The sequence below is a fragment of the Orcinus orca genome, chromosome 6 (assembly GCF_937001465.1).
Source record: "Orcinus orca chromosome 6, mOrcOrc1.1, whole genome shotgun sequence".
NCBI lineage: Eukaryota > Metazoa > Chordata > Mammalia > Artiodactyla > Delphinidae > Orcinus > Orcinus orca.
The window spans coordinates 87,170,023-87,196,838 of record NC_064564.1 but is presented as its reverse complement, the minus strand read 5'-3'; the positions used below and the strand labels follow the sequence as shown (position 1 = coordinate 87,196,838).

Here is a 26,816-nt window from a genome sequence, read left to right as displayed (position 1 = left end):
GGGATTTCAGCTTCTAGCAGTTGTTTAGGACTCCTAGGACCTCCCCTCCACCCCATTGCAACGTAATTCATTCATGAATAACATTTAATTCTTAATGCATTGCTGGGCTCACAAGACATTGGGGAAATCTCCAAAGCCTCCTCCTCTCTCCAAGAAAGGAAAAAAACCTTGAGCCGAAATTTAAGTAGGAGAGGTAAGCAGCAGGTGAACAGGAAGAACAGGCTTGTCCTGCGGCAAAGGTTGACGGTGTAAGTTGGGCCATATGCAATTGCTGATTATTTAACAGTTTTTGACCCCAGAATGGTGGTTTCATATAGACTAACTTAATAGCAGATCTTTTCAGAATCCTGAGTTTCTGCCTTGAGGTAGAATCTCTGAAGGGGCTAGAGGGATCCGGGCTTGGTAGTGCCTCTGGTTTGCAGCAGAAGCAGATAGAAGGTTTCTCCAGAGGAAAGCATTTCCAATGTGAACAGGATTCCCACAGATTAAGATCAGGGAAATTCATAAACTGAGAACACCAAGCATGTAAGCCCCCATGAGCAAGCATCCACTGAAAGAACAAACAACAGACTTAGAACCCCTTTTAGTTAAAATCACAAATATAAATTGGAATCTCATAGATCAGGTTTTCTGATCCCAATGCAATTGAGTTAGAAGTCAATAACAAAAGATAAATTTTAAATGCCCATTCATTTAGAAATGTAAAAATACTTGGAAATGAATGAGAATGAAATACATCACAAAACTTATGGGATGCAGGGAAAGTGGTGCTTCAAGGGAAATTTATAGCACTAATGCTTATATTAGGTGTAAAATTAACAACTAAACATTCAACCTGAGAAGTTAGAAAAAGGACAACAGAGTAAACCCAAAGAAAGTTTGAGGAAGGGGGTATTAAAGATCAGAAATCAGTGAAAAGAGCATCAAAGATCGATTAAAGAGGATCAGAAGAGCCAAGGGCTTCCCTGGTGGCACAGTGGTTGAGAGTCCACCTGCCGATGCAGGGGACACGGGTTCGTGCCCCGGTCCGGGAGGATCCCACATGCCACGGAGCTGCTGGGCCCGTGAGCCATGGCCGCTGAGCCTGCGTGTCCGGAGCCTGTGCTCCGCAACGGGAGAGGCCACAACAGTGAGAGGCCCGCGTACCGCAAAAAAAAAAAAAAAAAAAAAAAAAGAGCCAAAGTTAGTAGTAAATAGTTGGTTCCTAGAACAGACTGATAGACAAACCTCTGGAGAGATGGTCAAGAATAAAAGAGAGAAGGTGCAAATAACTCCAAGAACAAACAAACAAACAAAATGCAATATCAGTAGAGCTTCAAAATATAAGACACTAATCTGAGCAGTTTTATGACAATATATTTGAAAACGTTGGCAATATGGACAAATTCCTACAAAAAAATATGACTTGTCAGGACCGATTCAAGTAGAAATAGAAAGCCTGAATGGTCCTTTAACTATTTTAAAAATTGCATAATAAAAATCTCTCTTAAAGAAAACAGAAGAAAGAAGAGGCAGCCATAGAGTGAGAAAAGATATCGGCACAGTAATCATGACAAAGAGCTCATTTCCTGAGTGTATAAAATGGACTAGGGGGAAAAAAAATGAACAGGTATCTCATAGCAGAGAAAATCCAAACGGTTACTAAACATTTGAAAACGTGCTCAACCTCGTTAATAAACCACAATGAGATACCACTGCGACCCACCAGATTGGCAAAAATATAAAATCTAATAATAGTGAGTGATGAAGAGGCCACGGAGCCCTCTGAACTCTCAGGCACTTCTGGGGGCAGGGTAAACCGGCACACGTGTGTTGGAACAAAGTGTGACAGTTTCTATTAAAGAGGAAAATGCACAGACTTGGAGATTCCACTCCAAGGTGTTTACCATGCAGAACTGTGTGCTTATGTCACCAGAACACAAATGCAAGAATATGCATGGGAGCATTGTTCATGTTATCAATAAACTACAAAAACCCAAATGTCCAAGAATTGAATATATAAATTACGGTATATCCATAGTGTGGAATATACACAATTATGAAAAGGATCAAAATATAAACACATACCACGACATGGATGAATCATAAAGACAGTGTCAAGGGAAGAAACCAAATAAATTACAACGTCACTACCTAAAGTTAAAAAGAGACTAAATTAAACTATACTTTAAGGGATGCATAAGTAGGTACAAAAATCTTAAAGAACAGCAAGCAGGGGAGGATAGCCAGGATAATAGTTACCTACTGGGGGAGGGAGGGAGTTATGATTGGAAAGTATTCCATAGCAGGGAGTCTCCTTTGTGCTAGTAATAGTTCATGGCAGTTATATGTTTAAATTTATTTTCCAACAATTCATTAAGCTGAACATTTACATTTTATGTACTTTTTTATATTATATTTTACACAAACACACACATAAGGGTGACACTAGGTCCATGTGGTTTTACAGGCAATTTCTATGTAACTTTCAAGGAACTGATTATTCCAATCTTTTATAAACATTTTCAGAAAATAGGAAAAGAGGGACTGCTCCCCTTTTGTTCTGAGGCCAGTGTAACCTTGATTCCAAGACCAGACAGGAACAGATCAAGAAAGAAAAATATCACTCAAGAAGATGAATGCAAAATTGTTAGTTAATCAAATCTAGCATTGAATTAAAAAAAGATACATTCTGAGCAAGTTGGATTTATTCCAGAAACTAAGGGTGGTTTGATATTAGTTAACCTATAAATATAGATTATTTGCATTTGATAGAGTGCAATACCCATTCATGATAAAAATTCTTTGCAAACTAGGAAAAGGGAATTTCACTAACATATAGGAAACAGAATTGTTTGAACTTTCTGTTTTGAAAGAATCTCAACCCTACAGAAGAGTTGCAAAAATACTTGAATAAATGATTATCCTTGACTTAGATTCACCAATAGTTAACATTCTGCCAAATTTACTTTTTATCTTTTTTTATATCTTTCTCTCCATATATGTGTATATAGAATCTAACTCAGGATCATGAATTATGTTGAGTTGTCATATCTCTTAGTCTACTTTATTTCATTATATTGACATTTTAAAGCAGTGAAGGCCCACTGTTTTGTAGGACATTTCTTTTGTGATTGTTTTGTTTTTTGTCTTTTGTTTTTCGACTTAAAAAATTTCTTATTTATTTTTATACAGCAGGTTCTTATTAGTTATCTGTTTTATACATATTGGTATATATATGTCAATCCCAATCTCCTAGTTCATCCCACCACCACCACCACCACCGCCACAGCCCACCCCACCCCCTGCTTTCCCCCCTTGGTGTCCGTACTGTATGTAGGACATTTCTAAAATTGGATTTGTCCCATTGTTTCCTTGTGATTAGATTCATGTTATACATTTTTGGCAAGAGCATTAAACAAGTGATATATCCTCAGTTCATTATTAAATCATGTAACACATGATATCAGTTTGTCCCATTATTGGTGATATTGGTGATATTTGTTATCTTTATTAATATGGTGCAGACATCATCATAAAGAAGGAATGTGAGAAACATCCCTTTAGGGAATTCCCTCGTGGTCCAGTGGTTAGGACTCTGCACTTCATTGCCGTGGCCTGGGTCCAATCCCTGATCAGGGAGCTAAGATCCCAGGGCGTGGCCAAAAAAAACAAAAAACAAAACTTGGCAAGAAGGTGCTGGCCTGCACAGTAAGATTAGAAAAATAACTTAAAGGTATAAGGATTGAAAAGGAAGAGGTAAAACCACATTGTTTACTGATGTGATTGTCTACATAGAAAACCAAAAGAAAGTAGAGTCAAATAATTAGAAAAATGAGTGTTTGGCACTCCCAGACTCATTCTATGAGGCCACCATCACCCTGATACCAAAACCAGACAAAGATACTACAAAAAAAGAAAATTACAGACCAATATCACTGATGAATATAGATGCAAAAATCCTCAACAAAATACTAGCAAACAGAATCCATCAACACATTAAAAGGATCATACATCATGATCAAGTGGGATTTACCCCAGGAATGCAAGGATTCTTCAATATATGCAAATCAGTCAGTGTGATACACCATACTAACAAATTGAAGAATAAAAACCATATGATCATCTCAATAGATGCAGAAAAAGCTTTTGACAAAATTCAACACCCATTTATGATAAAAACTCTCCAGAAAGTGGTCATAGAACCTACCTCAACATAATAAAGGCCATATATGACAAACCCACAGCAAACATCATTCTCAATGGTGAAAAACTGAAAGCATTTCCTCTAAGATGAGGAACAAGACAAGGATGTCCACTCTCGCCACTATTATTCAACATAGTTTTGGAAGTCCTAGCCACGGCCATCAGAGAAGAAAAAGAAATGAAATGAATACAAATTGGAAAAGTAGAAGTAAAATTCACTGTCTGCAGATAATATGATACTATACATAGAGAATCCTAAAGATGCCACCAGAAAACTATTAGAGCTAATCAATGAATTTGGTATAAAGTTGCAGGATACAAAGTTAATGCACAGAAATCTCTTGCATTCCTATACGCTAACAACGAAAGATCAGAAAGAGAAATAAAGGAAACAATCCCATTCACCACTGCAACAAAAAGAATAAAATACCTAGGAATAAACCTACCTAAGGAGGTAAAAGACCTGTACTCAGAAAACTATAAGACACTGATGAAAGAAATTAAAGATGATACCAACAGATAGAGAGATATACCATGTTCTTGGATTGGAAGAATCAATATTGTGAAAATGACTATACTACCCAAAGCAATCTACAGATTCAATACAATCCCTATCAAATTACCAGTGGCATTTTTTTTACAGAGCTAGAACAAAAAATCTTAAAATTTGTATGGAGACACAAAAGACCCCAAATAGCCAGAGCAGTCTTGAGGGAAAAAAATGGAGCTGGAGGAATCAGACTCCCTGACTTCAGACTATACTACAAAGCTACAGTAATCAAGACAATATGGTACTGGCACAAAAACAGAAATATAGATCAATGGAATAGGATAGAAAGCCCAGAGATAGACCCTCGCACCTATGGTCAACTAATCTATGACAAAGGAGGCAAGGATATACAATGGAGAAAAGACAGTCTCTTCAATACGTGGTGCTGGGAAAACTGGACAGTTACATGTAAAAGAATGAAATTAGAACACTCCCTAACACCATACACAAAAATAAACTCAAAATGGATTAGAGGGCTTCCCTGGTGGCGCAGAGGTTGAGAGTCTGCCTGCCGTTGCAGGGGACACGGGTTCGTGCCCTGGTCCGGGAAGATCCCACATGCCATGGAGAGGCTGGGCCCATGAGCCATGGCCGCTGAGCCTGCGTGTCTGGAGCCTGTGCTCCGCAACGGGAGAGGCCGCAACAGTGAGAGGCCCGCATACTGCAAAAAGAAAAAAAAATGGATTAGAGACCTAAATGTGAGACCAGACACTATAAAACTCTTAGAGGGGCTTCCCTGGTGGTGCAGGGGTTGGGAGTCTGCCTACCGATGCCGGGGACGCGGGTTCGTGCCCCGATCCGGGAGGATCCCACGTGCCGCGGAGCGGCTGGGCCCCGTGAGCCATGGCCACTGGGCCTGCGCGTCTGGAGCGTGTACTCCGCAATGGGAGAGGCCACAGCGGTGAGAGGCCCGCGTACCGCAAAAAAACTCTTAGAGGAAAACATAGGAAGAACACTCTTTGACATAAATCACAGCAAGATCTTTTTTGATCCACCTTCTAGAGTAATGGAAATAAAACCAAAAATAAACAAACGGGACCTAATGAAACTTAAAACCTTTTGCAAAGGAAACTACAAACAAGACAAAAAGACAACCCTCAGAATGGGAGAAAATATTTGCAAATAAATCAACGGACAAAGGATTAATCTCCAAAATATATAAACAGCTCATGCAGCTCAATATTAAAAAAACAAACAACCCAATCCAAAAATGGGCAGAAGACCTAAATAGACATTTCTCCAAAGAAGACAAACAGATGGTCAAGAAGCACATGAAAAGCTGCTCAACATCACTAATTATTAGAGAAATGCAAATCAAAACTACAATGAGGTATCACCTCACACCAGTTAGAATGGGCCTCATCAGAAAATCTACAAACAACAAATGCTGGAGAGGGTGTGGAGAAAAGGGAACCCTCTTGCACTGTTGGTGGGAATGTAAATTGATACAGCCACTATGGAGAACAGTATGGAGGTTCCTTAAAAAACCAGAAGTAGAATTACCATATGACCCAGCAATCCCACTACTGAGCATATACCCAGAGAAAACCATAATTCAAAAAGACACATGCACCCCAATGTTCATTGCAGCACTATTTACAATAGCCAGGTCCTGGAAGCAACCTAAATGCCCATCAACAGACAAACAGATAAAGAAGTTGTGGTACATATGTACAATGGAATATTATTCAGCCATAAAAAGGAATGAAATTGGGCTTCCCTGGTGGCGCAGTGGTTGAGAGTCCGCCTGCCGATGCAGGGGATGCGGGTTCATGCCCCGGTCCGGGAAGATCCCACATGCCACGGAGCGGCTGGCCCCGTGAGCCATGGCCACTGAGCCTGCACGTCCGGAGCCTGTGCTCCACAATGGGAGAGGCCACAACAGTGAGAGGCCCGCGTACTGCAAAAAAAAAAAAAAAAAGGAACGAAATTGAGTCATTTGTTGAGACGTGGATGGATCTAGAGACTGTCATACAGAGTGAAGTAAGTCAGAAAGAGAAAAATATCATATATTAACGCATATATGTGGAACCTAGAAAAATGGTACAGATGAACCAGTTTGCAGGGCAGAAATAGAGACACAGATGTAGAGAACAAACGTATGGACACCAAGGGGGGAAAGTGGCAGGCGAGGTGGTGGTGGGATGAATTGGGAGATTAGGATTGACATATATACACTAATATGTATAAAATAGATAACTAATAAGAACCTGATGTAGAAAAAAAAATTAAATTTAAAAATTCCAAAAAAAAATGAACAACTAGTGACACAACAACAAGGATGAATCTCAGATGCATCATGCTAAGTAAAAGAAGCTAGACTTAAAAGGGCAAATATGTATGCATCTATTTATGTGACATTCTGGAAAAGGCAAAACTATGGGGATGGAAAACAGACCACTAGTTGCCGGTGGCTGGAGTTGAGGAAGGGTTGGCAGCAGGAAGTATTTTGGGGGGTGAGGGAACTGTGCCATATCTTGATTGTCAAAATAAACTGTATGCAAAAAAAAAAAGGAAAATGAGTGTTTGGAAGGTGGCTGGATAAAAAATGAGAATACAAAAATGAATTGCATTTTTACATACCAAGAGTGCTTAGAAAATGTAAATATTTTCAGTAGAATAAGAGAAGTGTGAATACCTAGGAATAAATGAGCAAGACTTACTAGGAAAGGGCTTCCCTGGTGGTACAGTGGTTAAGAATCCGCCTGCCAATGCAGGGGACACAAGTTCGAGCCCTGGTCCAGGAAGATCCCACATGCTGTGGAGCAACTAAGCCCATGTGCCACAACTACTGAGCCTGTGCTCTAGAGCCCGTGAGCCACAACTGCTGAGCCCACGTGCCACAACTACTGAAGCCCGCGTGCCTAGAGCCTGTGCTCTGCACCAAGAGAAGCCACCACAGTGAGAAGCCCACGCACTGCAACGAAGAGTAGCCCCCACTCGCCGTAACTAGAGAAAGCCTGCGTGCAGCAACATTGACCCAATGCAGCCAAAAATAAATAAATAAAATAAATTAATTTTTTAAAAAAAGACTTACTAGAAGAAAATTACATAGGATCATTGAAAGACTAATATTGAAGATGCCCTAAGTAAATGGAGATATGTACCATGTTCATGAATAGCCACTTTTTATCCCTCCCCCAAATGTCCACAGCATTCTCCTTTTTATGACATATTCTACAGCACATTCCTTTCTTAGGATATCATGCCCTGAGTACTTTGAATTAGAGTCATTTGTGTTTTTCTGGTAGCACCTCCTAATGTACTTGCAATGGGGGGTAAGGGGGGAAGAACTAGTACTTTGCTTACCCATATATCACCTTTTGGGCACACACAGTTGGCGCTTATAAATTTTCATCAATTGAACAAATCTGTTCTCCATTTCTATACTTTTGCCATTTTAAGAATGTCATACAAATAGAACCATACAGTATGTAGCCTTTTGCACTTGACTTCTTTTACTCAGTACAATTCTCTGGAGATTCATCGAGGTTGTTGTGTGTATCAACTGATCATTCTTTTTTATTGCTGAGTAGTATTCTGTGGTGTGGTTGCACACAGTTTGTCGAACCATTCTCTGTTGAAGGCCATCTGGACTGTTTCCAGTTTGGAGCTGTTAGGAATGAAGCTGCTATAAACATTTGTGTACAGGTTTCTTTTTATTTCTTTTTTAAATATTATTTGAATTTATTGTATCATGAATATCACTAACAAAACATCAGAGGGGAGAAGGAAGAGAATTTATACCTAAAAGGAATCAATTCAAGAAGTAGAATAAACATAGCAATATAAAAATATTAATTAGAAAACATACTTCAATACACAGGAATGATCTCTTGTGGAACTGAAGTTTCATTTGTGTGTACAGGTTTCTGTGTGAACATAAGTAAGTTCATTTTTCTGGGATAAATGCCTAGGAGTGCAATCTCCCTGCATCATAAAGTAGTTATATGTTCAGTTTTATAAGAAACTGCCAGGATATTTTCACAAATATTTTTATAGCATAAGCAAAATATTACATGGAACATACTTCTAAAAAGTTCTTTGCTGTTTATCTGAAATTCAAATTTTACTAGGTATCCTCTATTTTTATTTGCTAAATCTGGCATCTCTATTCCCAGGTGATGCCAGTGCTGCTGGTTTACAAACTACATTTTCAGCAGCTAGGCTCTATTCTAGTTCTTTTTTTTTTCTTTTTATTCTAGTTCTCTTTTATCATTAGGAAAAACTTTCAAACCCAAGGTAGGTTAAAAACATATAATGAACTCTTCATACTCAGATTCTAGAATCTTGAAGACTTTGCCACTCTTGCTTCATCCATCCCCCTTTTTCCCCTGAAGGTTTGTTTGTTTGTTTTTTAAGATTTTTTTTTTTGATGTGGACCATTTTTAAAGTCCTTATTGAGTTTGTTACAATAGTGCTTCTGTTTTATGTTTTGGTTTTTTTGGCCGTGAGGCATGTGGGATCTCAGCTCCCCGACCAGGGATCAGACCTGCACCCCCTGCATTGAAAGGCGAAGTCTTAATCACTGGACCGTCAGGGAAGTCCCCTCTGAAGTTTTTTTTTAAAGCAAATCCTGGACAGTTTGTCATTTTACCCCCACAAAGTTCAGTTTGCAATTCTAAAAAATAGTAACATTTTCTGACATATCCACAATGCTAGGATCACAGCATCAACAATATCTCCTGTGCCAACCGATTGCCTGTTACGTAAAAATGCCTTTGACCGCCTCATAAGTGCCTCTTTGCACCTGGTTTGTTTGAATTAGGATCAAGAAAGGTCCACGCATTGCATTTGGTTGGCATTTTCTTAAGTAACCACATCCAGTGTGACGGAACAGGGGGGAGAGGCTGAGAGAGGGAAAGGACACACATGCTGGTCCCATCATGCAGTGCTTACCTGGGCAGATAGGCCTGCGGGCCCTTTTTCATGTAGTCAGCGGGGACAGGGCTTATGCTGTGCCTTTATTAGCTCATTTTCTAGGAAGTATTGCTCCATCGTACAGATGAGAATGCTGAGGCTCAGGGAGCTGACTGCCTGAAGGACCCTGAGCAGGAAGGGTGAGGACCCAGACCTGGGCATGGTCTTGGGCCCCACTCTCATTCAGCTGACCTGCACTCCTGAGGTTTACCTCTGGTTTACATTGGCTCCTTGTCAGTTACCAGGGATTAAGTCCCATCCGGGCACAGAGAGTGTTAGTAAAGGAAGGAAGGAAGAGACAAGCTAGCTAGTTCTTTATTGGAAAGAAGGATTGGAAGGTGCCTGGCCTCACCACCATGTCCCAGAAGTTATTCTCAGAAGGGCCAGGCTGTCCGAGGTGCTGTCAGGTGTCCCGAGGGGAGTGACTCCGCAGTCCTTTCCTCTTGCACGCTGAGGCCCAGGGTGAGCCCCTTGCAGGGTGGCTCTTGCAGCCTAGGCAACCAAGGGCTGTGCTCTGGGAACAAAGGCACGGTGGGAAGGTCTGGGGACAGGCCCGCCCTGAGCCTGGGGACATGCCAGGTTGGGCTCTGGACCCTGGCGCCCGGCCTACAGCAGACCCACTGCATCAGAGTGGGAGGTGGACTTTGCTGTGAGGTGTGGAGGTCGGGAGGAATGCCAGCAAGAGCAGGCAGAGCCCTGGGGGTGTGCCCTGCAGCATCACTGGGAGTGGACCAGGCCAGAGTTGGGCATGGGCCTGACACATGGCGAACAGGTGCCTGGGAGCAGGGGTTAGGGGAGCACTTCACTGCTGTGCTCTTAGAGGCCAGCTGGACCCTTCTTAAAGCCTATGTCAGACCATGTCACTCCCTTGCCTAAACACCTCCCAGGACCCCCCATTGCCTGCACACAAAGTCCTGACTTGCTCATCAAAATCCTTCATCCCCATCCCAGCTGACGTTTTGAACCTTAGAGCCTTCCACAGCATACACCTGTCCCCTCCACACTCAGGTTCCCCTTCTAGAAATGCAGGATATAGGCTAGTCGATTTTACTTTTTTATTTGGGGGGAAAGTCTCTTCCAGTTCTAGGGGTCTATTAAGCCTGGAAAAGAACATGTTCAAGGAATGGGTCCTCTGCCTTCAAATATCAAGGAGCTGGCCTTGGGGCCGGGGGAGTGGGATGGGAGTAGGGGTATCTATGGGGTCCCGAAAGACAGAGCTAGAACCAGAAATGGAGAGTGAGGGAAGCAGGGAGGGCCACAGGGACGCTACACCAGGCTCCGAGTAAGAAGCGCTTTCTCACAGTTCAGCAAGGTCTAAAAGTGGAATAAACCAGCTAGGGAGGAAGTGAGCTTCCCATCTCTGGAGGTAACCAAGCAGGGTTACCAGATAGCCTCTGCAGTTCACCACTTCCAGCCCTGGGTGTGGGGTTCTATGGTGAACATTCCCCATGCTCATCTGTGTATGTGAGGGGAGGGCTGATGAATGACGCTCTGCCCTAAAGCTTCCTGGGAACATGATTTGCATTTTAGCAGCACGTGTGTTCGCAGGATTAGGGAACACTCCTGTCATCTTTCCCCTGCTCAACTGTCTCTTCTGGGGAGCCCTCTGGCTAAGTCTCACCCCCTCTAGTTAGGACATGACTCATCTGTCCACTTGTCCATCTCTCCATGGGCATCTCTCTCTGTGCAGGGTGACTGTCTCCATGCCCACAGCCTCTCCCCTCTTCTCTGACCTCCTCTACTGTCCTACCCATCAATGTACCTTCCCTGCTGTCTGCTTTAGCATCCTCTCTGCTTAAAACCTACCTAAGGCCCAGCCTTTCTGGCTTGAAATGCCTCCCCTTCACCATAGCCTGGTCAAAGTCTCCCTTTCTTTAAGGCCCAATTGAAAGGCCTCCTCCTCCAGGAAGCCTTCTTTGATTAATCCCCCCAGGGCCTTTCTTCTGCCTCTGTTTCTCTCTGTGAGCCCTGAGTACACTACATCCTGTCACCTCCACAGATTGGAGGCTCCTGCAGGGCATGGACCATGAGTAATTCACCTTTTGCCACCACTTGCACGCGTCATAGGACCTGGCACATAGTAGGTCCTCAGTGAAAGGCCTCCATGATGCTGATGATACCTATGGTTTGAGGATAGCAAGAGGCAGACCAAGAATGAGAGGAAGCTTTCCCAGTTCTCATGGTTCTGCCGTGGGTGGAGTGGCTCTGATTGTCAACCCTTCCGACCCCCAGCTTCTGCATTATCAATGGGGATTTTTGCACTACTTCCTGGGGTGGTTGGAGGTAAATCAAATAATATTAGCAGAGCCCCTAACACAGGGCCTGGCACATAAATGACTCCCTAAATTATGATTCCTGAAGAAAATACTTGCAAACCTGTTCCTTATAGATGTGATAATGTTCTTGAGTCCGTCAGTGGGAATACCATCAAGACATCAATTTATTCACTGAGGGCCCCCCTGGAGCCATTGCCCATCAGTTGTGTAGGAAGTGATAGGAGCCGCCCATGGAAGCTTGGCCTCACACTAAGTACACCCCTGGGCCCCTCTGAAACATACTGAGCAACAATAAAACTGGGTAATTGTGATTAATTATTATCACAATTAATAAATGTGTGAGTTCTGATGAACTTAAACTGGTGAATTTCCTGAGAGCTTACCATGTACCAGGCAGAGTCTTTTTCTTTTTTTTTCTTTTTTTATTTTTTTCATTTGGCCGTGCTGCGCGGATCTTAGTTCCCCGACCAGGGATCGAACCCAGGCCCCAGCAGTGAAAGCGCTGAGTCCTAACCACTGGACCGCCAGGGATTCCCGAGGCAGAGTCTTAAGCACTTTATGTGTATGAACTCATTTAATCCTCATACCCACCCTAGGAGATTCTACTACTGTTGCCATTTTGTAGATGAAGAAACTGAGGCACAGAGAGCTGAGGTCACTTGCCCCAGATCACACAGCAGTAAGTGCTGTAGCAGGGATTCAAACCCAGGAAGCCAGATCAGCCTGCCTGCCTAACCTCTTCTACACTGTGCAGCCTACTTCTGCCTCCCGTGTCCACCTGGGCTGTGGGGAGGGTCTCCCGAGGCCATGACTCTGATGCTGTTCTGGGGACAGCCGGCTCCCTGTGAGCCCTAGAGGTCACAACAATAGCCCTACAGCCTCTCCCATCCTGGCAACTGAGGTCCTCCACCCACCTGGCTCTGTCTTATGGGTCCTACAGTCCCATTCACTCCGTCTGCCCCAGGGCGGCCCCTCAGAGACTCAGAGGTGGCGTCTCTCCAGGCTGAGCAGCTGCCTGGGGTCTACAAGGAGGGCGGGTGTATCTCCTCTGATTTAGAGCCTGCACCCCCGTAAATCAGAGGCCTGTCCCTGGCTGACTGCTGGCCTAATGGGCTGAAAGGCAGCAGTGGCCTCCTAATTATAAATGTCCCTGCCCTGACAGGGCTTTTAGCAGCCCGGTCAATAGCCCATCCGACTGGCTAATGTCTGTTAATGTCAGTCCTCCACACAAACCCTTTTAGACACAGAGCCTGCCAGCCTCTGGGGAGGAGCAGCCATCCCTTGCTTGCTGAGAAGGAAGAGAAGCTGTGTGGGGCTGGGGCCTCTGCTCTTAGAGGCCTGGGAGGAGCGCCCATCAGAGCCAGGCATGGCTCTCAGGCACCTCCAGGTCTGAGGCAGACAATGTACAGAGGCTCTCTTCCCTGCCCAGGGGCTCATTTTCTCTATCCATGGAGAAGCCAGACCCATCCAAAAGAAATGGAACTTTTGCTCACCTCCTCACACATCATTATGAAATGACACAAGTCCAAAGTCTTTCCTTTATTTTCTCTCTCTCTCTCTCTCTGAATGTGTATGTGAAAGTATTCTTTTTTCTGAACCCTTTGAGGGTAAGTTACATACATCTTTGCTCTTTATCCCTAAATACTTGTGTGTTTCCTAAAAATAGGAATATTCTCTTAGGTAACCGCAGGACATTGTCAAATTCACTCAGTTTAACGTTGCAACAATACTTTAATCCACCATTCACATTCCAGTTGGTCAAATAATGTGCTTTATAGCGTTCCCCCTCCAGGAAGGGATCCAGTCTAGGGTGAGGTTTCCCTTTCCCGAGGGGCAAGATCGGAATTGGGCAGAGTACTTCTGAAGGGGAGCCCGGGACCACAGCCTGTTTGCAGAGCTACTGAGATGCATGCATAAAACCGCCGTGAACCAGAGTCTCAGTTGTCTGTCCTCTAGTTTACCAGGGGTGAACAGGGGTGTCCTGTGTCTGTTCTCACAGCAGCTCCCTGCTTTGCTGCCCTAGTAAGCAAGGCCAGGGACCATCACTGGTCTTTGCTTCATCTCCCTTGGGCACGGTCTCAGGACGTCCCACAAGAGTGCAGTGGTCTCTGCAGAGTTCGGGAGGTGAGGGAAGGAGAGACTGTGGGTATTCCCTGAGCTCTCTCTGTTCTTCAAAATTAATTTTTAAATATCATGAGACAGTTAGTTCTGTGAAGTCAAGTACTACGTCTTATGTTCACCCAGCACCTCGCATAGGGCCCGTCCCCTAGGTTCCTCGTAAAGATGTGGTGAATAGGTGGGTGTTGGCCAGTTTTCTTCTCCACTTTCTCCCTCACTTAGATATAAAAGTGGAGCCTTCCGGTGGGTGGGCTGCAGAACCTGAGGCTGGCTAGTGGATGTGGCGGTGCCTGCGTTGGCAGGCAGAGGGCCTGGTCCTGGTCCCTGTCCTGCCAGGGCAGTGCAGTGTGGTGTGTAAAATGTGTGTGTTGGTCCCTGCCAGCTGCTGGTTTCTGTGGCTGAACTGGTGTAGTTGTCCCATGGCCCAGGAAATCTCAGCTTCAGGGCTGTGTAGCCTGAGCTGTGAAAACTGTGTGTCCTCCTATCACCTGGACAGGAATTCTCAGCAGGAAAGAGGGGAAGGGAAGAAAATGCTCTTTCTTTTTAATTGAAGTATAACTCACATACCACAAAATTCACCACTTAAGTGTACAATTCCATGAGTTTTAGATGTTCACGTGGTTGTGTAACCATCACCCCTAATTTGAAAATGATTTTATCACCCCCAGAAACCCCACACCCATTAGCAGTCACTCCCCATTGCCCCCTCCCCCCAGCCCTAGGCAACCACTGCTCTGCTTTCAGTCTTTATGGATTTACCTATTCTGGATCCCACCGCCCACCCCTGTCCCCCCACTGCATGGCCTGTGGGATCCTAGTTGCCTAGCCAGGGATTGAACCCAGGCTCTCGGCCGTGAAAGCGCTGAGTCCTAACCACTGGACTGCCAGGGAATTCCCCCTATTCTGGATTTTTTCATATCATTATTCAGGGTTCTGAATTCCAGGTACCAGGGGGTGTGTTCATTTGCTCAAGCAGTGAAACTACATCCGGTACATCATCTAGTGGAATCATGCGGTATGTGGCCTTTTATGTCTGGCTTCTTCCACTTAGCATGATGTTTTCAAGGTTCACCCACGTCAAAGCATGTGTCAGTACTTCATTCCCTTCTTTGACTGAATAATATTTCATCGTGCGAATATACTGCATTTCAGATATCCATTTATCCATTGATGGACATGTGGATTGTTTCCACCTTTTGGCTATTATGAATAATGCTGCTGTGAACATTGGTGTACAAGTCTTTTTGTAGACCTATGTTTTTACTTCTCTTGAGGCTATACCTAGGAGTAGAATTACGGGGTCATGTACTAACTCTGTGTAACCTTTTGAGGAGCTGCCAGACTGTTTTCCACAGTGGCTGCACCATTTTTGCATTCCCACCAGCAGTATATGAAGGGAAACATCCTTTTACTGAACACCTACCCTGTGCTAGGCACTGTGCTAGACCCTTCCCACACCTCGTCTCCTATGATCCTCACATGAATGCTCTGAAATACCTATCATCGCCTCTATTTTACTGAGGAGGATACTGAGGCTCAGAGAAGTGCCGTGACTCCCCCAGGATCACACAGGGGTTAGTGGTAAGTCCTAGATTCACTCCCAGTTCTGCCCCGTACGTTTTCTTATCTACTCGGTGATTGCTGCCCGAGGGACCCTCCAGGTGCTAAAGTGGAATTAGCCCCCTCCCTCCCCAACCTTCCTGGGTACTGTTTTACAGACGGGAAAGTTGGACCCCCACTACCCAAAGGTCTGCGGGCACAGAGGGAACGTCTTAGACGTCAAATGGAACCCTTTCAATGATTTTGAGATCGCCTCCTGTTCTGAAGATGCCACGGTGAGTGTCAGTGCGTGAGGCGTTTCCCTTTCCCGAGAGGAGTGGGACTGGGGCAGAGGGAGACGGCATGGTGTCTAGACTCAGCTCTGACGTTCCTGATTCCTTCATCCTTCACGAGGTGAGGTCACTGTGTGCGGAAGGGGTAAGTTAGATTGAGGAAGAGAAGCTCTGGGCTCCGTGGGACTCGGGGTACCACCCCTCCTCTCTATGGGCCTCAGTTCCCCCATCTATAAAATGAGCATAATAGCTCCCAACCATCTAATGAAAACCCAGTGAGATTCATTTCCCAGTGCGAAAGCCCATCTTTTGGGGGAACTGTAAAATGCTGTGAAGGGCATTTTTACTGTGGCCTGAAAATATTGTGCTACATAATCTCATAGACAGTGGGGAGGGAAGATTTAAAAGGATAAGAGTGGGAGCCTTAGATGAATGTGAACACCAAAACCATCCCAAAAGCTTCAGTCCCACCAACTTTTTGAGCCCCTGTTCTGTACCAGGATCACAGTCCCTGACTCCACAATGTTTGGTGTTATTTATAATGTATTCTCTGCCTACTTCTAAAACTCAGCAGGTATGGCTTAAAACAAAAGACACAGATATGATCACATGATTGAAATAAGGATGAAAGTCATAGTTACCCTTTATTGTGAGCCCATTGTGTTCCTGACTCTCATTACACATATCATTTCACTCAGTCTTCCCAGCAACCCCACAAGGTAGGATGTTTTTCTGATGCAGAAGCTGAGGATCTGAGAAATGTGGCAATTTGCCCAAGGTCACACAGTTTGTGGAGGCAGAGCCACACAAGGGCCTGATTCCAGAGCCCAATCTTTTTCCACTGAGCTGTTCCACTTCCCTAAAGAGCAGCAGCCACAGATGGAGGAATTTAACTATGGAGGGTTGCAGCTATTGAATTCCAGGCTTAGCTTGGAGCTGCCTGGCAGCCAAGGCAAAAAAAGGAAATAGCCTCACTGTCTGATCAAAGGAAACAGACCCGTTCATAGAGAGAAGCAGGTAGAAAGTTCTAAGAGGACTTGTGTCATTTTCCATATGAGGGTTGCTGAGGAACATAAAGGACAGTGTCTGCCGATATGGCTTCACCAAAGGGACAGCTGGGCCCTGTGAGAACTGACCTTGTCTCCAATGAGTGTAGGGCTTCTGACAGGATATCGAGTATCTGACTCTGTGTTCACTCCTGGAATACCTGCCCTTTCAGGCCTGCTTTGAAGGCTCCCTTCAAGGTCTTTATTAAATTCCTAGCTAGCCTCATCACCCGTCCCTTCCCAGTTGCCCCGGGGGCAGGAGGAGTGGACACAACTATTGGGAGTGGCAGGGATGACCCTCTAGCTCTGAGGGACGGTGTCTGTTTCTACCAAACAGGCCTGCCCAGAGTCTGTCCTCCAGCCAGGTCCAGTTCTGTTTGGTAACAGCCCTGACCAGACTCCATCCATCTGGAGCCTGGCACTATTGTGAGGTTGGCTTTCCGGTTTTAAATCCAGGATGACCAGGAAATAAATGCTGAATTAAAAGTGAAGTCTACCTGAAAGCCCATAGATCCTAAGAGAAAGAGGACATACAACCACATAGGGGCCTGAGAGCCCTGCAGGACAATAAGGGACGTTAAGTCAACACCGGCCTGGGCTCTGTCACCCTTTGTAGCATCCTCTGTTCCTCCGTTTGTATGCCTCTGTGATGGGGAAATGACTTTCTACCATGTAAGCCCCTTCCATCCTCAACAACACTGCTCTGGAAGGAAGCCCCAGCCCCTCCTCCCAGGCCCTCACTGTGGAATACAGGCCTGTGACCCCATCCAACCCTGCCTTCTGGCCTTTAGTCTTCCTCTTCCGGGCCATCCAAGGGGGCCCCTGTAACGGAAGTGGTTGGGGGTTATCCCTGCCCTGTCCTGCTCCAGAGGCTGCGCTGGCTCCCTAGCTCCCTGAGGAGATAGCATAGACCCTTTCTCCTGGCATTTGAAGCTCTACCCTGAGCCTTGGGGACCAGGAGGGGGTAGAGCACTGTACTTTGAGGGGCATTCTAGGCTGAGAGGCAGGTGTGCTCTGACATTCAGCCTGGGAATCAGGCCTGTGGCCCATCCGCTCACCCACTGCCTCAGATCGCTAAGAATGGCAAAGATTACCAGAAGCCTAGGCTCATCTCCAGCCCCTGCTTGGGCTGGAGGACCTTGGCAAAGCGCCTGTCTCCCTGAGGGGCCCCAGCTGCCTCTCCATTGAGTGAGAGGTAGACACAGAGAGAGCTCCCCCGGACTGTCTGCTGAGCACTGCCAGTTCTGCGGCTCAGGGTCGTGGACGGCCAAGGTGACCCCAGCTAACCCTTCCCTTGGACCGTGTCTTCCCTGACAGATTAAAATCTGGGACATCCCCAAGCAGCTGCTGGCAAAGAACCTCACGGTCTGCAAGAAGGAGCTGGTGGGCCACGCCCGCAGAGTGGGCCTGGTGGAGTGGCACCCCACAGCTGCCAGTATCCTCTTCAGCTCCGGCTATGACTACAAGGTGGGTCTGTGTATTAGTTTCCTAAGGCTACCCTGACATATGACCAAACTTGGTGGGTTAAGACAACAGAAATGTATTCCCACATGGTTCCGGAGGCCAGAAATCCAACATCAAGGTGTTAGGAGAGAGCCATGCTTTCTCCGAAGTCTCTAGGGAAAAGTCCCTCTGCGCCTCTTCTAGGTTCTCGTGGCTCCAAGCATTCCTTGGTTTGTAGCTGCATCAGTCCAGTCCGCCTCTGTCTGCTGCCCTCTTCTCTTGTGTATCTATACATCCCCTCCTCTTCATACAAGGACACCAGTCATTGCATGTAGGGCCCACCCAAATCCAGTATGACCTCACTGTAACGCATTACACCCGCAAAGACCCTGTTTCCAAATAAGGTCCCATTCTGAGGTCCCAGGTAGATATGACTTTGGTGGGGGCGGGAGGGTGGTGGAGACACTATTCAATCCATTAGTCTTTCTGGAGGGGATGGGCTGGACCCTGCCCAGAGATGCCTCCCCCTGCTCCATTGATTTCAAAGCTAGCAAGCTGTGGGCCCTGTGGATTGGGAAAATTCACAGTAGAGGAGACCTAGATTCTATTCCCACTCCGTCCCTGACTTGCAGTATGACCTGGGAAAGTCCCTTGTCTTCTCTGGGCCTCAGTTTCTCAGTCTGCACACAAATGGGGTTGATGTGGGATGGGAGTGGTTGACAGGTCCTTTACCCCGTTCTGATCAGAAGTGCTCTATTATCTATTTATGTAGGGTGTGCTACTGCTTATGGTTGTACAGTTTATCTGTACACAACTCCAGGGGGCGCTATTCGCATTATAGACTACGGGAATGGGTTGCCCTGGAGCTGTGCAGTGCACAGCCTGTGTAGCTAAACATGGCAGCCCTTGTTATCTGTGTGGTAGAAACTGTTGCTAATGACTGTTTGAAACCCCCTGGACTATCTGGTCCCCTGGGGTCCTCCCAGCATGGATGTTTCATTGCTCCAAGCAGATGGCGTTTTCTTTTCACTGCCAGATAGCCTGACTCCCCACTTCCCCCTCCTGCCACGTGGCAGCTTCAGCCAGCAGACCCATCCTCCCACCCAAGGCCTCTTGGCCAAACTGCCATCTGTGGCTTCCCTCCCGGGGATACCGTGTTTCACTGCAGCCTGGCTGGCGCGTGACTGTGGAGGCCAGGGCGGGGCTCGGGGGGATGCACTGTGCTCAGAGCCGGCTCTCTGCCATGCAGGTGATGGTCTGGAACCTGGATACAAAGGAGGCTGTAATCATGAGCCCCGTGAAGACAATTAACTGTCACCAAGACGTGATCCTCTCCATGTCCTTCAACACCAACGGCAGCCTGCTGGCCACTACCTGTAAAGACCGCAAGATTCGGGTTCTCGACCCCCGAGCAGGGGCCGTCCTCCAGGTCAGTGCTGGGCTGGGGTCTGGCTTGGGGTCAGACGAGCAAGGAGTGGAGTGGGCATGGCAGGGTGGGGGAGGTCTGAGAACAGGGCAGTAATGATGTTAATGTTCTGGCCAAGCCTTCATGCGTGTTTATCCCCATCTGTTGGGGGGGTGTAGAATATGTCATACCCATTTTTCAGATGAGAAAACTGAGGCTGAAGAGAGGCTAAGGGACTTGCTCACATTGAAAGCTGGGACTGGAACCTGGTCTAACTCCAAAGCTTGTCATTGTGCCTCACCTCTGTCAGGAGGCATGACATGGGGTCAAGAAACCTCAGGGCACCACTGTTATCCACTGTGTGACCTTAGACAAGCACTTTCTGATCTCTGAGCATCTATTTTCTCATCTGCAACAATGGGCCATTAATCCTTCCTCTGGGAGGGTTAAATGAGATATCCCAGGTGACAGTGGCCACCCAGCTCTATGCCTTGCATATAGTGGATGCTCAATAATAATCTTTTAGCAAAAACATGGAGCTGGGCCGAAGTTTACCTCTGTCCTAGCTCAGAGAAAGAACTCTCAACAAAAATAGTGGGAGAGACTTTATGTAGATGGGAGAGACCCAGGAAGGCTTCCTGGAGGTGGTGCCTCTGGAAGGATTCTCCAGGCAGAGCTGGGATGAGAAAAGAAGGCATTCCAGGCGGAGCAGCAGCATAAGCAAAGACAGGGTGTCCCTGACCACACATGTCCCTCCAGGAAGCCAGCTATAAGGGGCACCGGGCCAACAAAGTGCTATTTCTGGGGAACCTGAAGAAGCTGCTGTCCACGGGCACATCCCGATGGAACAACCGGCAGATAGCCCTGTGGGACCAGGTGAGTCTCCCAAGCAGCCCCACCAGCGCCCCTCACCAGCGCCACACCTTGTGCATCTTGTTGTTCAAGGAAGGGGAGGGGTCAGGACCCAGGAGAAGCCTCGACGTGGGGGAGGGGAGGTGGCTGAGTTTGGGATCGGGACTTGGAGGTGGGGGGGAGGGCAGGAGAAGGAAAGGGCCTTCTAGGCGGAGGGAACAGCTGGAGCAAGCCCTTAGAGTGAAATAGGGAGGTGTGTGGGCAAGAGGAGCTGCCTGTTCAAGGTGGGTGGGGGTGGGGATGGGGAAGAAGACCAGGCCAAGTAGTATTGATTTCAAGGAGCACTTGGCCGGAGTTCGACAGATCGCTTCCTCTCTGTCTGAATCTCCTTGCATTATAGTAGATATAAAACAGGAGGAGGGGGGCTGGAATGACATCATGTGTATGAGAAATGATTCGTTAAAGGTAAAATGCTAGCAAGGGAAAAGGAGGTGGTCTCTCTCTCTCTCTCTCTCTCTCTCTCTCACACACACACACACACACACACACACACACAGCCCTGTGACAGGAATTCTTAGCACCACCAAGGGGCACTCCATGAGTGACCCATAGGCCCTCCTGGTCTCCCTTCCCTTGCAGGATGACCTCTCTGTGCCTCTCGCAGAGGAGGACCTCGACGGCTCCTCAGGCGTGCTGTTTCCGTTCTATGACTCGGACACCAACATGCTCTACGTGGTGGGGAAGGTCAGTCTGACACGGGAGGGAGGTGGCGGCCTGGTGCCGTTGGGGTACGGGACAGGGGCAGGGACAGGCAGGAGTGGCTAGATACTCTCCCCCTGTGGTGAGCCTCGCCCCTCTCTCACCTTCCTGGCTCCACAAGAACACCTGGGACCAGGGCTTTGCCTGACACCCTGAGCTAGTCCCTCCCAAGTTCTGGGTCCAGATAAGGAGGGACCAGTCGGTGTTTTCTGTCAGGGGCACCTTCAAATTTGAGGCAGAACAGGTCTTCACTGGGTAAGACTATCTTGTACTTGGCATCCCTGGCCCCTACCCACCAATGCCAGGAGCAGCACCCACCTCCCCCCCCCCAGTCATTATGACAGTGACAACCAGAAATGCCCCAGGGTCTCAGGAACCCCACTTCTGACCTTGGTGTGTGGCTCTCAGATGGGAGTGGGGTTCAGGCCTGTGCTCCCAGAGCCTCTGCCTTGGAGGCATCTGTGTGGGCTTTGGGTCATGGTTGTGGGGACTAAGTGTTAAAATGAGGTGCCTTGGTGCCCTGCTGCCTTGGTGGCAGTCCTCTGCTCTGCCCTTGTGAGAGGCGGCTCTGCCAGCTCTTCACTCACAGTCCTCTCCAGGTTTCTGCTGTGTGGCAGTGGGGACCAGGTGGGGGGCTGATGGGGCCCGGCTCTGAGCGGTGCCCTCCCCTCCACAGGGAGACGGGAACATCCGCTACTATGAGGTCAGCACTGACAAACCTCACCTGAACTACCTGACCGAGTACCGCTCCTATAATCCACAGAAGGGGATCGGTGAGTGCGGGACACTGAGGCCACTTGGGGCCTGGGGAGACGGGGATGAGTCAGGCCTCGCCCTAGAGGGCCCCTCATTGGGGAGGGAGACAGCGGGTCAACGCTCTGAGTCATGGGAGCTCTAGTTGAGGTATGTGGGAGGTTCTCTGGGAGCACACAGGAAGAAGTCCGGGAGGGCTTACTGGAGGAGGCAAGACTTGAAGAGCCAAAAGGGAAGCAGAGCACAGCATGGGGAGAGGATGAAGGTGTTCTAGCTGAAAGTTAAGCAGTTACAGCAGTAGCAAGGAGTTGGGGAACACTGACCTAAGAGAGGTCCTACTTTTTAAGTGTGTTTAGGGATTCAAGACAAAACAAAACAAAACAGGATGCAACTATATGCCCTCTACAGGAAACCCACTTATATATAAAGACACAGCTAGATTAAAAGTAAAGATGGAGGTACTTCCCTGGCGGTCCAGTGGTTAAGACTCCGTGCTTCCACTGCAGGGGGCACGGGTTCAATCCCTGGTCGGGAAACTAAGATCCCGCAGGCCACGCTGCACGACCAAAAAAAAAAAGTGAAGGTGGAGAAAGATAGTATGCTAACACTAATAATCAAAGGAAAGCTGGCATTGCTCTAATAAGAGCATCTGGGTTGGGAGCTATGGGGAGGGTGATGGAGGGCCTTGAGCAGAGCACACTTTCTGTAAAAGTTTAGCTAAAATCCTTGAAGGTAGGGGAGAAAGTCTGAGGATTTCAACCTCATTTCCCCAGCTCGGGACCTGGTCCAATGTAGGACTGTTTGTTAAGGGAAGGATAGTGGAAAGAGGCTGGTCTCTGTTCACTTCCAGGTGTTCAGCCTGGCTTTGCCACTCACCCTGGGTCCCCGGGGCCCCAGCCCACCCTGAGGAATCTCTTGGCCCTCCTTGGTCATCTCCCCACAGGTGTTATGCCAAAGAGAGGTCTCGACGTGTCCTCCTGTGAGATCTTCCGCTTCTACAAGCTGATTACAACCAAAAGCCTCATTGAGCCCATATCCATGATTGTACCCCGGCGGGTAAGGGTGGTGTGAGCCGTCTCCGAGGGAGGTAGGGAACCCCTCCTGGAGAAGAAGGACCCCGGGACCTGGAGCCTGGAGCCCACGCCCCTGGGGGAGCAACAGGGAGGCTGATGGCCCCTCCTCAAGGGGAAGCCTTTCTCGTGGTCACCACACTGTCCCTCCCACCTCTGCTCTTGAGTTGCTCTGTGACGTTGGACACATCCCTTTGCTCTCTGGGCTTCAGTTTCCTCAACTCACAGGGGTTGGGGGGAGTCTGCACCCCTGGATCTCTAAGGGCCCTCCCCCACCATCCCCGCTCTCACTGTCCTGACTTCTCCTGCAGTCGGAATCCTACCAAGAGGACATCTACCCGCCCACGGCAGGTGCCCAGCCGTCTCTGACGGCCCAGGAGTGGCTCAGTGGGATGAATAAAGGTGAGGAAGGCAGAGAAAAGGCCTCGGCTGAATGTGGGGGACAACGGAGCGTCCAGTGGCCCCAAGTAGCTGAGAGGGGTTTGGCTGGTATTTGTGTCCTCCCGTAACCCCAGAGGACTGGTCCTTGACAGTCGGTTCCCAGTGGTTAGGATGGTCGCATATGGGTCCAGGAAGGGAGGGGCTTGTCCCAAGTGGCTCAGGAAACTCCCTCCGAATCAAGGGATTTTGCTCCAGGGAAAACGTCTTTAAATTCTGGGCTGTGCAGAGTGACGGGAGAGTCTCAGCTGGATGCCCCATGCCCATCCTCCCGCCACCTCTGCAATTACTCTTTGACCCCAGAAACCCTCTAGGCAGCAGCCCCCGCCCGGGCCCTTCTGCCCACTCTGCCTGCCCTGACTCTCCCTCCCTGGCCTGTCAACATAAGGGCCTGCGCAGGGGGAGGCAGTGTGTGCTCCCACCCCTGCTGCAGCCCCCGGAGCTGCATGCCACCCCCTCCCTTTTATGTGTAACCCTTAGACAGTCTCGCTCCTTTCTGGGCTCGGTTTCCTCATTGTAGCCATGTTGCCTGCCTCCCCTGCTTCTTGGGGTGTTGGGAGAATTCATGAACTGGTAGACGGCAGAGTGCAGTGCAGGCGCGAGGGGCCCGCGGTATTCTGGGGCAGTCCCTACAAACCAAGCCTCGCTTAGATAATCACACGAGTGTGTATTTGCACTCTGCTTGCCCTGGTCTGTGGGTTTGTGCCTGTCTGCGTGTAGCCATATCGCCCACACGTGTCATGTGTATCTCTGTGTCTCCGTGTGGCTTGTGTGTGTCTGCGTGTGTCAGTGCCCCCCATGCCCACCTGCTCAGGGGCACTCAGTCCTCACCCAGCCCTTTGCTTCCCTCCCAGGGCCAGTCCTGATGTCCCTTAGGCCTGGCTCCGAGCTGCTGAGCCCCCAGCCTCTGACCCCAGAGAGACCCCCCTCCAAGCCCAGGCCCCACACCTCGCCTCGCCTCTTCAACCAGACAGAAAAGCTGGCTGCAGAAGATGGAAGGAGGCCCCTCTCCCTGCTGGAGGAGAGGGCGCCACGGTGGGTGGCAGAACACAGACTGGAGGAGAAGAAAACTTGGTTCACAAATGGCTTTGACATCTTCGAATGTCCCCCACCAAAGACAGAGAACGAGGTGCGAACGAGGGTGGGGTAGGCCTGCCAAGGGAGGGGAGCAGCTGTGAGCAGCTGGGGGCGGCAGAAAGTGAGGGGCAAGGAAAATAACCAGCTGTGTGGCCTGGCCTAGCCCCTTAACCCACTTTGCTGATTCACTCACAAACACGTCATGAGCACCATCTGCGTGTCAAGATGGTGGGTTTACTTACAGGTGGTAGGGAACCATCTGTAAAATGCCGAGGGTTTGACTTGGTAGGTAGTAAAGTCCTTTGCACTTCTGATGCTCTAGGATTTTCTGTGCGCTCAGAGTCAACATTTGTTAAGTGCCTACTGTGTGCCACGCCCTGGGTAGGTAGACACTTCAATATATCATCTGACTGTATTTTCTCAACAGCCCTGGGCGCGTGTAGCAGCTAAGAACACAGGGGTTGGGGTCTCACAGAGGGATTCTGATCCTGGCTCTACTGAGCGCTACTTCTAGGACCTTGGACGCGGGGGCTGAATCTCTCTCTCTTTTTTAAAATAAATTTGTTTATTTATTTATTTATTTTTGGCTGCGTTGGGTCTTCGTTGCTGTGCGCGGGCTTTCTCTAGTTGTGGCGAGCGGGGGCGAGTTGCGGTGTGCAGGCTTCTCATTGCTGTGGCTTCTCTTGTGGAGCACGGGCTCTAGGTGCGGGGGCTTCAGTAGTTGTGGTGCATGGGCTCAGTAGTTGTGGCTCGCGGGCTCTAGAGTGCAGGCTCAGTAGTTGTGGCGCATGGGCTTAGTAGTTCCGCTGCATGGCTGAATCTCTCAGCTTCAGTTTCCACAGTGGTGGAGTGGGGGTACTAATACTACCACCCTCGGAGGGGTGTTGTTAGCACCCAGTGGAATAACGAAATCCTTAGGGGGGACACCCAACATCTAGTACCATTCTATACAGTGGCAACAGTTATAATAATGCTGAGGTTAGTTTTCTGATCCCCAGTTTCCAGAGGAGGAAATTGAAGTTCAGAGAGGGTAAGTAAACTGCCTGAGGTCACATAGTTTAGCGGTGGTGAAAACTCCAATCTCCAAGACTTCAGGGCTAAGTATCCTTTGCTCTACCCATGGGGGAATCTAAGGAGGCAAAAAATGTCTGAAACGTCAAGACTTTTTGATTTTCATTAATTGGGTGAAGAAAACTAGGTTTTTGTAAAAGATCTATGACATGGCTGTCCCCTCAGGCCTCAGCCACGTAAATGTAATCACCCACCTTTCTGAGTCAAAAAGGGGCAATGTTTAATGCTTTCTGCTGGTGTCCTGACCCCAGGACACCCAGGTGACCTTCCCCTCTGCTCTGTGCTTTCCCAGCTGCTGCAGATGTTCTATCGGCAACAAGATGAGATCCGAAGGCTCCGGGAGCTGGTGACCCAGCGTGAGGTCCAGGCCAAACAATTGGAACTGGAGATCAAAAACTTGCGGATGGGCTCAGAGAGGCTCTGAGCAGGGTCCTCTGCCCTCCTCGCCCTCAGGGACACCACTCGGCTCACGGGGAGGTCCGGAACCAAACCACAGGTCCCCTGAGAACAGCCACTATTTCTGTATTTTTTACCAGAGATGAAACTCTTGGTCGCGGAAAGATTCCAGTGGGACCTGGTGCCGATTTTCTATTTGCCTTCTTGAAACAACAGTGTCTGAATTGACTCTTTTTAGATGATACCTTGCCTTCTGTTTAATTGTTTTGAAGGGTCCACGGTAACTTCTCAAGGGGAAGAACATTGTAGAAAGTTAGAGCTGGAAGGTCCTAGGAGGTGAACCTTCCTGTGGTTTTCAAACTGTGGTCCATAGCAAGGGGGGAAGGCTAAGTCAGGAGGGCTGTGCCCGCCCCCGCCTCCATTCCTACCAGTCAGCTCCCCTTCTTTCTGTTTTGTATATTAGCTTCTATGGAATACATAATTCTGCTACTAAAAAAATATTAGAAGTTTGAAAACCAGTGACGTGGCCCAACTTCCTTATTTTACAGGTGAAGAAACTGAGGCCCAGAGAGAGGCAAGTAATCAAGGTCCCCAGAGAGTTCATGGCCGGGCTGGGCTGAGCTCC

At 47.9% G+C, this 26,816-nt stretch overlaps 1 protein-coding gene across 1 annotated transcript in view; it reads left to right on the top strand.

Moving 5' to 3' along the window:
- Positions 1-26,435, top strand: part of CORO2A (coronin 2A) — a 55,633-nt gene extending 29,198 nt beyond the window's left edge. The window contains exons 3-12 of the mRNA XM_004271472.4: positions 15,768-15,884; positions 18,245-18,394; positions 19,620-19,799; positions 20,535-20,651; positions 21,267-21,371; positions 22,063-22,159; positions 23,083-23,195; positions 23,521-23,611; positions 24,502-24,776; positions 26,088-26,435. Of these exons, the coding sequence (XP_004271520.1) occupies positions 15,768-15,884; positions 18,245-18,394; positions 19,620-19,799; positions 20,535-20,651; positions 21,267-21,371; positions 22,063-22,159; positions 23,083-23,195; positions 23,521-23,611; positions 24,502-24,776; positions 26,088-26,219 (1,377 nt within the window). The 3' untranslated portion in view covers positions 26,220-26,435. The remainder of the gene's footprint in view (positions 1-15,767; positions 15,885-18,244; positions 18,395-19,619; positions 19,800-20,534; positions 20,652-21,266; positions 21,372-22,062; positions 22,160-23,082; positions 23,196-23,520; positions 23,612-24,501; positions 24,777-26,087) is intronic.
- Positions 26,436-26,816: the final 381 nt, after the last annotated feature.